At 50.7% G+C, this 14573-nt stretch overlaps 1 protein-coding gene across 2 annotated transcripts in view; it reads right to left on the bottom strand.

Moving 5' to 3' along the window:
- INPP5D (inositol polyphosphate-5-phosphatase D) overlaps window positions 1–14573 on the bottom strand; it is a 128560-nt gene that overhangs the window by 31622 nt on the left and 82365 nt on the right. For both annotated transcript variants that reach the window (XR_003002624.1, XM_024740498.1), the window contains exons 9-13: window positions 14335–14458; window positions 6927–7033; window positions 4938–5040; window positions 2458–2654; window positions 1931–2048 (exon numbers count right to left, since the gene is read on the bottom strand). Coding sequence is in view for 1 of the 2 variants with exons in the window: in XM_024740498.1 (XP_024596266.1) it covers window positions 1931–2048; window positions 2458–2654; window positions 4938–5040; window positions 6927–7033; window positions 14335–14458 (649 nt within the window). In the remaining variant the exon portion in view is untranslated. The remainder of the gene's footprint in view (window positions 1–1930; window positions 2049–2457; window positions 2655–4937; window positions 5041–6926; window positions 7034–14334; window positions 14459–14573) is intronic.

The raw sequence follows: 14573 nt of genomic DNA on the forward strand, positions 1-14573 counted from the left end.
GGAGGCCCCTCCTCTCAGCTTTCTCCCCACCCTGCGGTGCGGCCTGGGTTTAAATCCCTGCCCACCACTTCCTTGTCACAGGGCCTCGGACAGGTTAGGGAACATCACTGTAGCCTCCAGAGCCCTGTCTGCGAATGGGGCTAATGACAGTCCCTGCCCACACAGGGCGCCTGTATTAAGTAATAGCCGGAAAGCATTTAGCACACGGCCTTGCACAGGGTACAAGGTCTTAGCTCTCCAAGAGGTCTTAGATCTTCTGCCGGTCAGCCAGCATTCACTGAGCTCCTGCCCTGTGCTGACCATGGCTGGGAGCCATTCTGGGGGAGGTAAGTGGGGAGACCAGCCCCAGGAGACAGGGGAGGGGAGGCAGGGGGGGTACTGGTACAGGGGAACTCCTCCACCCACAAGCTGCCCTCCGACTGCCCAGGACTCCTGCCTCCCTCTCTGGCCTTGTCCCATCACCCACTAGAGCTGAGCCCAGGGACCACGGGGCCTTGGCTTCGCTGTTCCCCCTGCGTGGAACACCCCTCCCACGAGGACCCTTCCTCTGCCCTCGGACTTGGGTCCCAATGCCCCGCTGTCAGAGGCCCCTGGACGCCGTCTCAGGTAGTACTTGGATCTGCTCTAGTCCCCACCACACACGCTTTGCCGCCACTCACTCCCGCAAACGTCCCGCCGCCTGTCTGTCCGTGGGAGCAGGCCGCCACGTGCGGTGGTCAGGAGCCCAGGCCCAGCGCCGTGCCGGGGGGCTGGGGGCACACTCGGCTCCGTCCCAGGAACCAGGGCTGGGGCGGCGGCCGGGGGGAGGCCGGCCTTGTGTCGGGCGGTCGGGGCACGTTGCAGGCTGGGGAAGGGCTGGTGGGAGGGGGCGGGCCGCCCAGGCAGCCGGGGATCGAGGACTAGAGGAGGTTCCTGGGCAGCAGAAGGTGTGGGCTCCAGAGCAGGGCCGCTGCCACAGGAAGGAAGGGGGCGGGTGGGCGTGGACGCGGGCAGCTTGCGGTCTGTCAGCAGAAAGGCTGACAGGGCTCTTCACGTTCAACTGCAGCAGTTATTCTATTTCCTCTTTACCTCTGGGGCTCGGTCCTGTCCTTGATACCAGCCACCAGAAACCGCTGGCCTCGCCCTCAGCTCCACCCAGCCCCCGGGGGGGTGCACCTGCCCTCACGCACTCACCGTCACACACAGACTGACAGACTGACACACACAGACCGACAGACTCACACACGCACACACTGACAGACACACACACACAGACTCACAGACTGACAGACTCACACACACACATACACGCAGACACACACAGACTCACATACTCTCTCTCACACACACACACTCACACTCACAGGCGTGCAGCCCTCTGCTGTTTTCAGTTCTCTGAAGCACCGTGACTGGTCCCCACAGGCTCAGCTGATAACAACGTTTCCACCTCCAACCTGAGTCTGTCTAGATCTAGACCAGGGATCATAACCTACAGTCTGTGGCCAAACTGAACCCATGACTTGTTCGTAAATACAGTTTTCTAGAACACGGCTGCACTCGTTCATGTTCCTGCTGTCTGCGGCTACTCTCGTGTGTCAGCAGCAGGGCTGAGGAGTCGCACGTGGACTGAAAAGCCTAAAATACTTACTACCTGGCCCTTCACAGCATGTCTGTCAACCCCTGTCCTCGGTCCCTGACACTCAAGGTAGGGTCAGTGCGCTAGCAGTGCTGACACCACCTGGGAGCTCGTTGGAAACACAGAATGTCGGGCTCCTCCTGAGATGTACTGAGTCAGAACCCACGTTCTGCCAGACCCCCAGAGGCACTGGTGTAGACCCCGAGCACATTTAGGCCGGGACGACCGCCCACCCCAGGTGGGACGGACACGCGAGCGTCGGCAGGCGCGAGCTTACGTGGAATGCGGCCCCCTGCTCACCCACCCCCCGCTCACCCAGCGTGTTGGCGATGCCCGTCTTCACGTTGTTGGTGCAGACGTGGCTGATCCTGTTCTCGTGCTCTGGCTTGGCCAGCACCGCTATGCGGATGTTCCAGAGGGTGTGGATGGCGACCTGGCAGGGAGGACAAGGCTGTGACCCTGGGCCAGGACACAGTGCTTGACCGCAGAGCAAGAGATTCACACCCATCCCTCACCCCAGGTGTGGGGCGCCCTGTCTGCAGTCCCTACACTTTGGGGGACTCCTAAGGATGCCTCACAGATGAGACAAAGTGTCTTGAAGATGAGAGCTGGCACTGATGAGATTTCGATGAAGATGACCTACAAGCTCAGGCAGGGAAGAGGGAGGACCCCAGTGATGAGCAATGCTCACAGACCCCATTAGTTTCTGGATACAGGTGCCCCTCTCTGGCCCTGGAAGTGGGCAGGGGGGACCACTGAGCACATTCTTACTTCTGAGATGCTCCTGGATTTGCCCAGCCCACTGCCCCGGAGTCCCACCCAGGACTGTGGCCACTGCTCACTGTTTTAAAAGTCATGCTGGTGATTTCTTGCAGGGAATGTTTGAGTATCTCCAGCCACTCCTTCTCTCCCAGGGGGTCCTCCTGGGTGCCGATCACGTAAATGTCATGGGGGATGTAATCAGCAGAGTCATCCCGCGTCTTTCCCTGCCCCTTGGAGAGAAACCAGGACGTGATCTTCTTGGGAGGGGGGGCGTTACCTTCAACAGCAAAACCCAACACCAAGTGAGTCAGAGGTACATCGGGAGAATTCAAAACAGACGTGGGGGGTGGGAGAGGTTCACATAGTCACTGGAAACCATTCAGTTCCCCCAACGAAATAGACCTTAAAGAACTAGGTACTATCATCCCCCAGGATGTAAGGGAGGGTGAGAACTCAGTTACTTTTCTTTTTCTTTTTCTTTAGTTTTTTGTTTTTTTTTTAATACTGACGTTTTAAAGCAACGCCTCTTTTTTTTTTTTTTTTGGTTGCGCTGCACAGCTTGCGGGATCTTAGTTCCCTGACCAGGGATTGAACCCGGGCCCTCAGCAGTGAAGGTGTGGGGTCCTAACCACTAGACTGCCAGGTAATCCCCTCAGTTACATTTCTTTGTAAAGATAAAGTTAAGTTCCAAAACTAGAAACACCTGAAGATTCCGTAACTTGAACTAGTAGCACAAGATGTCAGACACTGTCCTAGTCTCTGGGGCTTTAGTGATAACTGAGACACGGGCCTCGAGTTTACATTCCATTGGTGGTGAGAGAACGCTGTAGGCTGGCAAGTTTAGCATGGAGGCTTCTAACCCACGGTTAGGAGACAACAGTGCCTTCATTGCACAAGAGAGATCTCAGCCGAAAACCAAGAGATGTGTGGGAGTTAGCCAGAGAAATGGAAGAGCATGGAGGCCCACCTAGTGCCATTTCAAAAGCTGAGCTGAAACAGCTCAATAAAGAAATGATGATAAAGATTTATTTCCCTCAAAATGCCCTTGGAGGTTGAGTAAACTTTTTTCTCAAAAAGATAACTTTCTTGGTTCGCAAGTGCCAAGAAGCCAAGAACTGGAGGGACCTGACTGCCGCCGAGCTCTGCTCCCACTGTGGCTCAGGATGGGAGCACAAACCCTGGGGCCTGGTGGTCTCTGCTCGGGGAGACCCTCGCATGCTGCCCTGGTGAGGCAGGGCCCTGGCCAGCTCCTTCCACGCCGTGTGAAGGGCACCCCCTGCAGTTGTGCACCTGGACGGCCTGGACCGTGCCCAGCCAAATCTAAGACGTCCAGGCTCGCAGAGGGAAAAACGGGAAGGGGCCGGTGCCCACGTGCATTAACCCCCAAGCGTGAGAGCTGAGGAAATGAGGCGGCCAGTAAGAAACACTGGTGGGGAGAGAAGGATACAGGAACTGGGCAAGGGTTCTACTTCAGCGCTGCCGTGGCCCCTGGAATCTCTGGGCGTGAAGGTCTGGGGAGACTGGGTCTGGTGGAATCGGGGTGGGCAGCTCTCCTGACTTCCCTCCTGGAACGCCAGCCCATCCTCCACCAAGCGACAGGCCAGGAGTCCCATGTTGCGTTTCTATTTCGGACTGTCCCCCTCCCCCTCCACGAAGGGCTCCTGCTCAGCCTCTTCCTCCCGGGGGGCTGCTGGGTGACACTGTGCTGCATTGGGAGGTGGTCCTGACTCTGCTCCAGACAAAAGTAGGCGAGACAGAGGCCCAGTCAAATTCAAATTTCAGATAAACAATGGATAATTTTTAGAATAAGTATGTCCCATGCAATAACTGTTTGTCTAAAATTTAAATTAACTAGACATTCTGTATCTACTTAAATTTTTAAAATTTCTAGCTGAATATTTACACTAAATAATTATTTAGTGTAGTTCATATTAGCATAAAAATTTGTATTAGCATCTAAGTATATACTGTGTATATTTGTACTTACCTCTAGCCAAAGAGTTATACTAAATAATTATCTAGCATAATTTATATTCAGTGTAATATATTTATATATTTAGTATATGATATATACTTAGTATATATTAGTATGTAAATATATATAGTGTATATATTTAGCATAATATATATTTAGTATGTATGTATTTATTTCTAGCTAAACACCTATACTAAAAAATAATTTGTTGTTTATAGGAAATTCAAATTCAACTAGGCATCATCTCTCTTTCTCTTTCTTGCTCAATAAACCTGGCATCCCAAATCAAAAAGGGAGTTCTTCCTTCCAGGACTGAAGCCCCTTGGCAAGCTGCCCCGGGCTGGCAGGTGCCCAAGAGCCTCTTCACCCATATATTCAGACTTTCCAGTTTCGACAAGCAACGTAACCCATTTCAGCTGCACTTGGGGTATGAGAATCCCAGGGCTTGTTTCCCTCACCCCTTGTCTCAGGATGGGTACCCAGGTCTCGGGACTGGGGGTGGCGGGGAGACAGGCAAGGATGCTTGAGGCGGCAAAGCAGAACCCCAGGGGAGGTGCCTGGAGGCGGGGTGGCATGTGGACCCACCCATGTTCCAGGTGCCGATGAAGATGGTGATCATGTCGGGCTCCGGCTGCTCTGAGTGCTTGTTCTTCATCTGTTGGAGGAGCTGGCAGAAGCCTTCTCTCTTCTAAGGATTGAAGGGCAGACAGACTCAGACAGGCCTCTGTCTCCCCGCACATGATACTTTCAAAGGACTGGTCAGCTTTGAGAAAACTGAGGGGAGCGCAGGTCAGTGTGGACTTCCAGGAGAGCCATCTGGAAATATGTGTCCGAGGTCTTAAGAGAGCGGCTTCTCTCAGACCCAGCCCTTCCACTGCAAGGACCTGACTAAATCAGGGACTGTTCGAAGACCCGACTACATCGTGGGGACTGTAGCAGAAAATATTAGAAACCTTCGTGTCCAGTCTTAGGAGATGAATTACTAACTGTATTATGGGTCATCCATATGCTAGAAGACCACAGGTTTTAAAAATTGGGGGACAGAAGTACTTCATCAACAAGGGCAGACGGTCAAGATACCTTGTTTAGTATGAGAAACCAGTTGACAAAACACTATGAACAGCACCACTGCATTTGTATTAAAAAAACACAAACAAAAACCATCCTGAAAGATAGAGTCCAAGGATTACTAGTGGTATAGGGCTGTTTCTATTTTAAACTTTTTGTTTATCTGTATACTTTTTCACTAATGAGAATTAGATTACTTATGTAATGAAAGAAAATTTAAATCAAAGAATCTAATTAAAAAGGAAAGAACACACAAAGGCTGCCGTAGCCTTCTTAACAGTCTTCATTTAGTTGTCCTGGGTACACAGTAGGGCACAAAGTAGACGTGGCCCTCTCGTAGCTTACAGTTCAATAGGGCAGGGTGACCAAACAAGCATGCACCATAGGAAATTACCAACATTTGACTGTCTCAGACCTACGTAGATGGCAATGTCACATGATTCAATCTAATGGCAAATCCAAGTTCCCTCGAAGAAAGCAGCTCACGAAGAACTGTGATGGCTGTCTTTATGGAAACCTGCTTTTAGTTACAAATGGCTCAATATTCAGCGCCTCATCCTTCTGAGCTTGCGGCAATGAGCAGAACTGGGTTCTGGACCTCTGCCCATGTGCCCAGCACAATGCCCAGCCAGGTTTCTGCCTCCCCCCACCTGTCTGGCCCCCACTTCCTTGTTTTTCCCAGTTCCTTCTCTATCATTCCTCCCAGTCCTTTTCACCCTCTCCGCCAGTTCTGGGCACCCCTGGACCCCCCATTGGCCTCCCAGCAGCCCACCCCTGCCACACAGGTAGAAAGAGCTGGGTCCCAGCACTCGATGGGGCTGTCCCTGTGAGCCTATGATGGAAGCCCTGGCCCTCTGCCATGGTGCCGACAGTCAGCCAGCACCTCACGTGCTGGGAGCTCTCTGTGCCCTGTCTCATCCGAGCCGTACACTGCAGGATAAACAGCAGGGCCGCAAGGGTGGGTTTCAGCCCCTTGTTGGCATGTCTGAAGTGAGGGATAAGGTCACAGAGACACCGTCTGTACAGAGGCCCACCACAACGCCCAGCTCCCAAGTTTCTCCATCTGCCCACACACCTCTTATTCCAGCAGCCAGGCCTGGCAGGGACTCTCACTTCTGCAGAGTGGGGCAAAGTGTAGAAATGGAGGGAGCGCTGGTTGAGACTCAGATTTAAATCTGGGGTGCCCCTGAGGGCCTCCGGGTGCATGCCGGGGAAGTTCAAAGCCCCTCAGTGGGGCTCAGGGCTAGTAAAACGTGGATGATAAAGGACGCACTCTCTCAGGGGCAGGTGTGGTAGCAAAGGGAGAGGATGGAGCTGTGATGCTTGAATCCCAGTTGGCCTGGAACGCACCCCCTCAGCTTCCTGCGCTTGGCTTTCCCAGGTGGGAAATGGGTTGTGAGAGCTGAGTGAGCCCATGGTACCAACTTCCAGGCACACAGCAAGCCTCAGAAATTGTGCATCCCTCACTCCCCTCTTGGCCCATCTTAGTGGTTTGTCGTCACTTACTTTGGAGTCAGCAAAAACATACTCCTTCCGCAGGGTCTTCTCCTTCTCTGTTTCCACCAAAATCACCAACTTGTTCAGAAACTTCTGAGATTTGATGAGCTGCAGGACTGAAGAGGGATGAAAGTTCATCTTTCTCATCATCACCCAATATGCAGAGCCTCCACTACACTCTGGCACTTGAAATCCTGACTTTTCCGGGTCCAGGCTGAGCCCCAGATCTGTACCTGGTCTCCCAGATCCTTGCTCCTCTTACAGGGAGGGGCTCATGGCTGGGTAGGGTGGTGCCTGGAACAGGAAGGGTGGCCTGGCCGGAGCAGAGACAGTGTGACTGTCCATCTTTTCAGTTCCCTCCCTCTCTCCCTTCCTTCTCTCTCTCCTCCTCCCTATCTCTTTTCCTTCCTTTCTCTTCCTCCCTTCCCTCTTGTGCTTTTGAATTTATGTCTAAATGAAAAATTAAATATTTTTACTTCTATCAACGACTAAAAGACTCAAATTGTTCTACAAGATTTTTATGAACAATTGCACTCCCCAACCCCACCTCCCTCCAATGTCCAGCTCCCTAGAGGCAACCACTATCAATTCTTTTAGTGGATTCTTTTGGAGTTTTACTTCATGACTCTAAATACGATGCTTATATCGCTACTTCCTGGTGTTTCAGTCTTAGGTACTTCCTATTACATATTGACTTCCCACTATAGAAGATGAAGGTTTAGCTCTTTCACATTTACAACCTGTTCCCCCACCTCACCATTCCCCTCCCCCTGCCAATGTATAATTTCAGTCCCTCCATCATCCTTCTAATAATTATAACATCATTTTGGCCAGATAAGCATTCAGTCTTTGTTATTATGGGAATGTTCTTGACAGACAAGCCCTGACTGCTTTCTTTTTCCTACACAACTTTCTGTTTTTCCTGGAGTTAATAATTGCCGTATTTTTTCCAGTGGTCCTAACTCTCTCTGTTTGTAACTCTCTTTTCCGTGTGGTCAATCACTTTCATCAGTTTCATCATCCTGAGGGAGCCTCTCCCAGAGCCTCTGGGCCTTCTCTTCTCCAGACTGGTGACCTCTAGGCCTGATGCAGAGCCGTTACTTTAGGGCCTTCCTTCTCCATCATCTGGGAAATCCATTCACCTCTGTCTCTCTTGTATTGGGTCCCATGTCGTCCTCTTCCTCAGTTTATGCCTTCATTTTGGTAGAGCAACATCTCTAGTAGCTTTCCAAGAAAGAAGGGATGGGGTGATACATTTTTGGAAGCTTTGCATGTCTGAAAACTCTACCCTCACACTTCACTGACACAACTCTAAGTTAGGAATAATTCTCCTCAGGACTCTGGAGACCTTGCTCCATCTTTTCTAGTTTGCAGCATTGCTGCTGAGAAAAAAAACATCATTCTGATCCATCTGTAGGCAGAAGAGTTCACATGGCAAGCCTGACCGCTATCCTTGGAAAGTCAGCTTGAAGGTGGCCCTTGGTTGGCATCTAGGACCTTGGATTTGGGGAGGGTTCCCAGCATCCCCAGAACTAAGAGCAACTCACTGTGCCTGTGATGTTTGTACCAACAGTGTGGTTTCCACTGAATATTTGTTTTCCTTCTGGGAGTCTGGGTGTGTACCAGGCAGAAGGTGCCTACATGACCAGCCTCCAGTAAAATGCCGGGATTCTGAGTCTCTAACAAGCATCCCTGGTAGATGACGTCTCACATGTGTTGTCACAACTCATCAAGGGAGGAATTAAGCACGTCCCGCGCGACCCCCACGGGGAAAGGACTTCTGGAAGCTTGTGCCTGGTCTCTCCTAGACTTCACCCCAGGCACATTTTCCCTTTGCTGACTGTGCTATGTCCTTTCACTGTAGTAAACTACAGCTATGTGACTCTACACTGAGTCCTGGGAGTCTTCCTGGAGAATCGCTCACTGTACCTGGACATGGTCTTGGGGACCCCTGACCCAGGCTATAATCTATCTTTTGCTTTGAAGATTTTAGGATCTTTGCTTAGAATCCAGTGTTATGAGACTTTCCAAGGTTGCATGTGTCTCAGAGTGTGCTGGACACTCGGTGGGCCATTTTCAGTCTGGAAACTGTTCAGTCCTGAGAACTTCTCTTGAATTGTTTCTTTAATGTTTTTTCTCACTGTTTCCCGGTCTTCTCTTACTGACTCTCATTATATTGGTATTGGACCTCCTGGACTGGTCTTCTAATTTTCAAAAATCGCTTCTCTCCTATGTCTCCTCACTTTGTCCTTTTGTTCTACCTTCTGGGAGCTTTCCTCGACTTTATCTTTCCACCCCTCCTTTGAGTTTTTATTTTTTAAATTTCTGAAAAAAGATTCTGCTATAATGTTTTTATTTTTCCTTACTAATCTCCTGTTCCCTTCCTTCTCCTTTTTCTTCATTTTTATTTTGTTCTCGGAGTGTTCCTTTAATAGCATTCTGTTCTTGTTTCCTGGTCCAATTTCTTTTAACTGTCATAATTTGTTTCCTGCAAGTTTTTTGTCTTTTTTCCTTACTTCTGCCTTGAGTCTCATTGTTTCCTATTCCAGGCTTCTCTCCAATGTCTGGTGGTCCTTAGCTGTGGATCCCAACAGTGCCACTGGGGGATTGTCCAGCAAGGTTTCTCCACTGGGTGGTCTCATGGGTTGACTTGTGGGGAACCTCTTCATGGCAGTGTCTTTAGATTTTTGTTCCTGGGCTGGTCATGTGGTCCAGGAAGAATCTTCCAACTGCCTGCCTGCAGGGTGTGGGCCTGGCTGGCAGCACCCCGAGCTGGGCAGGGGTGAAGGCTGGCGTTGCAGCGTTCAGAAGTTAACGCTGGTGTCTCCCACTTCCTTACCTCCTCCAGAGAATAAACCTCAGGTCTTCTGCCTAATGTGTGAGGGGTAGCCACCAGCTGTGTGGCATGGACAGGGATCTGGTGGGTGTAACTCTTTTAAAAAGATTTTCATCCAATCCTGCTGTCTATAACCCCAGCTTCACCCTCACTCCAGGGACCCCAGCTGCTATTGGCTCCTATGCCCTTTGTGGTTCTGTGGTATGTCAGGCATCTCAACTTTCCCTATGCCATACTTAAAATTTAGCTTTTTTGGTTCCTGTAAATTGGTTATCATTATCCATCTGCTTTTCAGCATTCAGAATTGTGTTGACGTTACTTTCCCTCCTGCTTTCTTCGTCCCTGTCAGTTTTGCCTTTAGGAAGGGAACTGACAATCGCGTATGTGTTCAGCCACCATCTTGAGCTGAAGCCTCACTCTAGGGAAATCGGGGGGGCCCCTGCTCTCACAAGTCCCCTCAGCCTTGTCAGAGGCAGTCACAGACTCCTACTGCTGCCAACTGGAATGCCCAACTTCTCCAAATCTGCTGCTATTAGGCTATGTCTCCCTCCCTCTGAATCTCTGGTTTTCCTTCTATTTGTAGGACTGTGTGGCTGCCCCTGGGACGTGACATCTTGCTTGCTCAGAATTAGTGTTATTAATACTAATATTAGTGTTAGTAGCAGGGTCAGTAAGTGGCCCACTTGTTCCCATACTTAGTTACATAGAATCATTTCGGTTCCTCTTCCCTCGCCCCTCTCCATCTCCTCCATCAGCCGGTCTGAGCAGTTCTACCTCCACAACGTTCCCAATCTGCCTATCTTTCCCCATCTCAAGCCACCACCACCTCTTGCCGGCCACTGTCACAGCCCTTTAATTGGTCTCCCTGTCTCTGCCCGCCCCTGCCACCGTTTATTCTCAGCACAGCAGCCAGAGTTCATTTTAGAGGGGATCACACCATTCCCCTGCCTGAAACCTCCAAACAGTGGCTCACTGTACTTAGAACACACCCCGGGTCACCAAGGCCCGGTGATTTCTTCATCCTCCGAAGCCCCAGGCAGAGCCACCTCTGTGGTGTGAGGCTTCCCCGCACAGCCCCACACAGAGCTCGTCAGTCCTCCTCCAGGGCTAACCTCACATATGACCCACATTCTAACACATGCACACACGTCAGCTTTCCCTCCTGAACTGCAGGTTCTTTGAGGGAGGGCTATATAACTCAGGGCTGGCCCACAGAAGATGCTCAGAAGAAAAATGTGCATTGAATTAACTGACAAGAATTCACAGTGCTCCTCAGAACCCTGAGGAGCATTTCTTTCAGTCCAGAAACCTCAAGTTTTTAGAGCAGACAGGCACTCTCTGACAATCTCCTTACTCACTGTAGGTTTCTGTTTCCTTTTGTCAAAGCTGGGCCCATTCCTTTCAGTTGTAAGTCAGTCTCTGTGGCCGTTAAGAGGAAAGTATGGTTCTAAGCCCATCACGTTCAACAGCCCTCCCCCGCTCACACCCTCAGGAAGTCCCCAGCTCTCTTGCCCAAGTTGGCAGTGGACGGAGCGGTCCTGCCCCGGCACTGCGATCCCAACTCTGCATGAATATGACAGCTTGTCACACACCAGTGTCTAGGGACTTCGTTTCCTGATCCATCGTCCTCCTCACTGCTTGATTCTACCTTCCTCAAAGCTGCCTTGGAGGGATAATTATATGATGATTGTGGTGGCAGCCAATTTTTTGAGCATCTACTAGACGCTAGACACTGTGGACTTTGATGTTTACTTACGGAAGACTCACGGCAGCCCTATAGGATGCTACTATACCTATTTGACAGAATAATACACTGAGGACAGAGAGAGGGCACTAGACCAAGGTCACAAGTGGCTGACCTGGGACTCAAGGCTGGGCTTGTAACACCTCCCTGTGCTCCTAACACCACTCTTCTCCTTTCTGCACCCCACCTCCTGCACAGGGCTGGTCCCAAGAATTCCATCCCCCCTGCTGCCCTGAGAGTATCCCTTGGACCTTCGTGCCACAGCCCAGGTGGGACTCAGGAGCAGGAGGTTGCAGGACAGGGCAGGCCCCTGTGGGGCAGCCCCCGTGGCCTCTACCTGGACACTTTGCCGTGGGGTCAGTGCTGCCTCTGGGCTCATGGGAGGTACTTTTACAGGCATTAGCTCGTCTACTCATGACAAGCCTATTATTCCCATTTCACAGATGAGCAAATGGAGGTACAGAGCAGTTAAGCAACTAGGCCAACATGATACAGCCAGCAAGTGTCAGAGGCTAGATTTGAACCTGGGAAGTCTAGCCCCGGAGCCCATGTGTGCTCTTATCCTCTGTCTTGCTGTTCCCAGCATAGTGTCTGACATCGAGTTGGTGCTAAACACACAATCCCCTTCCCGTCCCGCCTGGATGTCCAGCCCTAGGAGGTTCTAGGGGTGACGAGTGGTATCTGCAGGGCTTGGCTGTCAGGCCAAGTATCCACCATCTGAATAGATAGCTCAGGCCAGTGTTCTTGATGGGGCGAGGCTGTGGCTCGTGTCATGTACCCTAGAGTCCCCTGTGGGATGTGCTGTGACCTGCTCCCATTTGCCATCTCTGCTGGTGAGAGCTTCAGAGTGGGTGGTGGTGACCCAGGATAATATCTGAAGGCCACTCCAACTCATGGGCTAAATGACAGTGGGAAGACAGCACGGAAGCACAGCCCACGCTCCCTACAGGCATCTGCTTGGCAAGGCTAGAGCAGCGGGATTTTCCCAACTTTTCAACACCAGCCATCAGTCATGGTCTCCAACCAGAACCTGCCCCCAGAACATTCCATCCCACAAGTCAGGCTTCTAACAGAACCAGAGGAGAGTCCTCTGCTTACAGACAGCAGGAAAAAGATTTTACATGGTGACCACATGCATACAATTTCTATGTGTGTGTGCATGTGTATGTATAACTACAACGCAAGTTTCATGAAAGAATGTTTACCTTTACTCTCTACTTTGATGTTTTCTGGTTTATCCTTCTCTGTTCTTTCTCTTCTCATACTACTTTATTCAGAACAAAAGATACTGATCATGCCTGGAACTGCCAGATAAAATACAGGATGACTGGGATTCCTTTACAGAAAAAGACATACCTTTTCACTATAAGTATGTGCCAGGTATTGCACGGGACATACTTATACTAAAACTTTTCATTGTTTATCTGAAATTTAAGTTTAACTGGGCATCCTGTATTTTTATTTGCTAATCTGGTATCCCTAGTTATATGCTACTAAACAAATTTTGAGCCCCTGCAGAATAAAAAATACTGTTTACAGACCAGAGGGGCTTTGTCTTCAGGGGTTTGAATACAAACTGCTGTGTGAAATTTGAGGGGAGAGTCCACAGCACTTACCAAGTATCTCAGGGAATCTGTCGGCCACGTGAGGATAAAATGAGATCAAGTAAGGAAATGTGGCTCAGAAAATATCATGTTACGATACATAAGCTCCCCACCTTGTACAGATGGAGAAACTGAGGCTTGGAGCTGCCCCCTCCCTGGCAGGCCAGCCTCCGAGGCCAGTGATGCCAGGGGCACATCTGAGCATTTTCCCCCATTCTGCTTGGTTGTTGCCCAAAGCCCTGCTGTCCTCCAGGGGTCCCTCCCCTGGGAGCCTCTCTGTAGCCTTTCTCTTCCCCTGACCTTGGCCACACTGCAGGCTGTCACTTGCCATTCTCACTATCAAGGCTGCCAATTCTAGACTCTGCCTCTAAAACTGCCTCCCTGCCCCCTCCCCAGTTATTGTCCATCCAACCTGTGGCCTTCTTCGGAGCACTCAGTAATAGCTGAAATCATAGTATTGACATATTTATTGACCACTCAATGCATTGGAATGTAAATTCCACGTGGACAGAGTCTTCAACCATCCTGCTTGCCCTGGATCCCCAGTGCCTGGCCCACAGCAGCTTCTCTATAAGTTTTTGGCGTGTGAACATTTTCCATTTTACTGATGAGTTTGTTTGAAATGCAAAGCCTCAGTTGCCCAGAGTTGGCTCCTATGTGCTAGGTTTTCCTAAGGAGCCTTACACGTAGATCCATTCACATGAGTCTTATCATCCCCATTTTACAGATGAGGAAACTGAGGCCCAGGAAGGTTAAGTGTCGCATGCAAGGTCACACTGGTGTTAAGTGGCTGAGCTGGGATGTGAATTCAGACAGAGTTCATGACTTTAATGCCATGCTAAACTGTTTCTCTGTCTGTGCTACCCTAGAGATGCAGCCTGATTTGGTCAGCAGGGCCTGAACCAGGCATAATGATGACCACACGCGTCAGTGTGGCTCCTAGCAGGGAAGAGCATGAACACACGTGGAACTGCCACCCTGGGCCAAGTATAAGCTCATTTCCCCAGGGTGGGAGGAAGCAGGTGGAGCGTACAGGGCAGGCCTCAAGGTAGAGGGGGCACGAGAGGGGAGCCTTATGACTGGGGGTTCCCACAGGCAGGCTGAGGGTTGGTGGGTACCCCAGCAGAGGGTGGAAGGTGCCTGGCAGGACTTACTTTTCCAGCAGCCTGCTGCTGAGGGCCACAGTAAGGGCACTAGCAGAATGAGAACTTTACAGACATGAGGGGGCCTTACTTTTCTTGTGGCTGTAGAACTTGTCCTCAGAACCATCCTTGGACTTCTTAATTATCAGTTTCCCAGATTCAACATCAACTTTGAGCTGCAGTTTCTGAGGAATCCCCAGAGATTCTGACTTCACCTGTGAAAAGGAGGTGGGTGGGGAAGGAGGGGAGGGGCAGAGGAGATTTTGGTTATCCCTTCTCTGCGCTTTCACAGTGCCCGTCCGTGATCCCTTGTCGATACGACTGGGCAGC

Source organism: Neophocaena asiaeorientalis, unplaced genomic scaffold, assembly GCF_003031525.2.
Source record: "Neophocaena asiaeorientalis asiaeorientalis breed wild unplaced genomic scaffold, Neophocaena_asiaeorientalis_V1.1 scaffold388, whole genome shotgun sequence".
In the NCBI taxonomy this organism is placed as follows: Eukaryota; Metazoa; Chordata; class Mammalia; order Artiodactyla; family Phocoenidae; genus Neophocaena; species Neophocaena asiaeorientalis.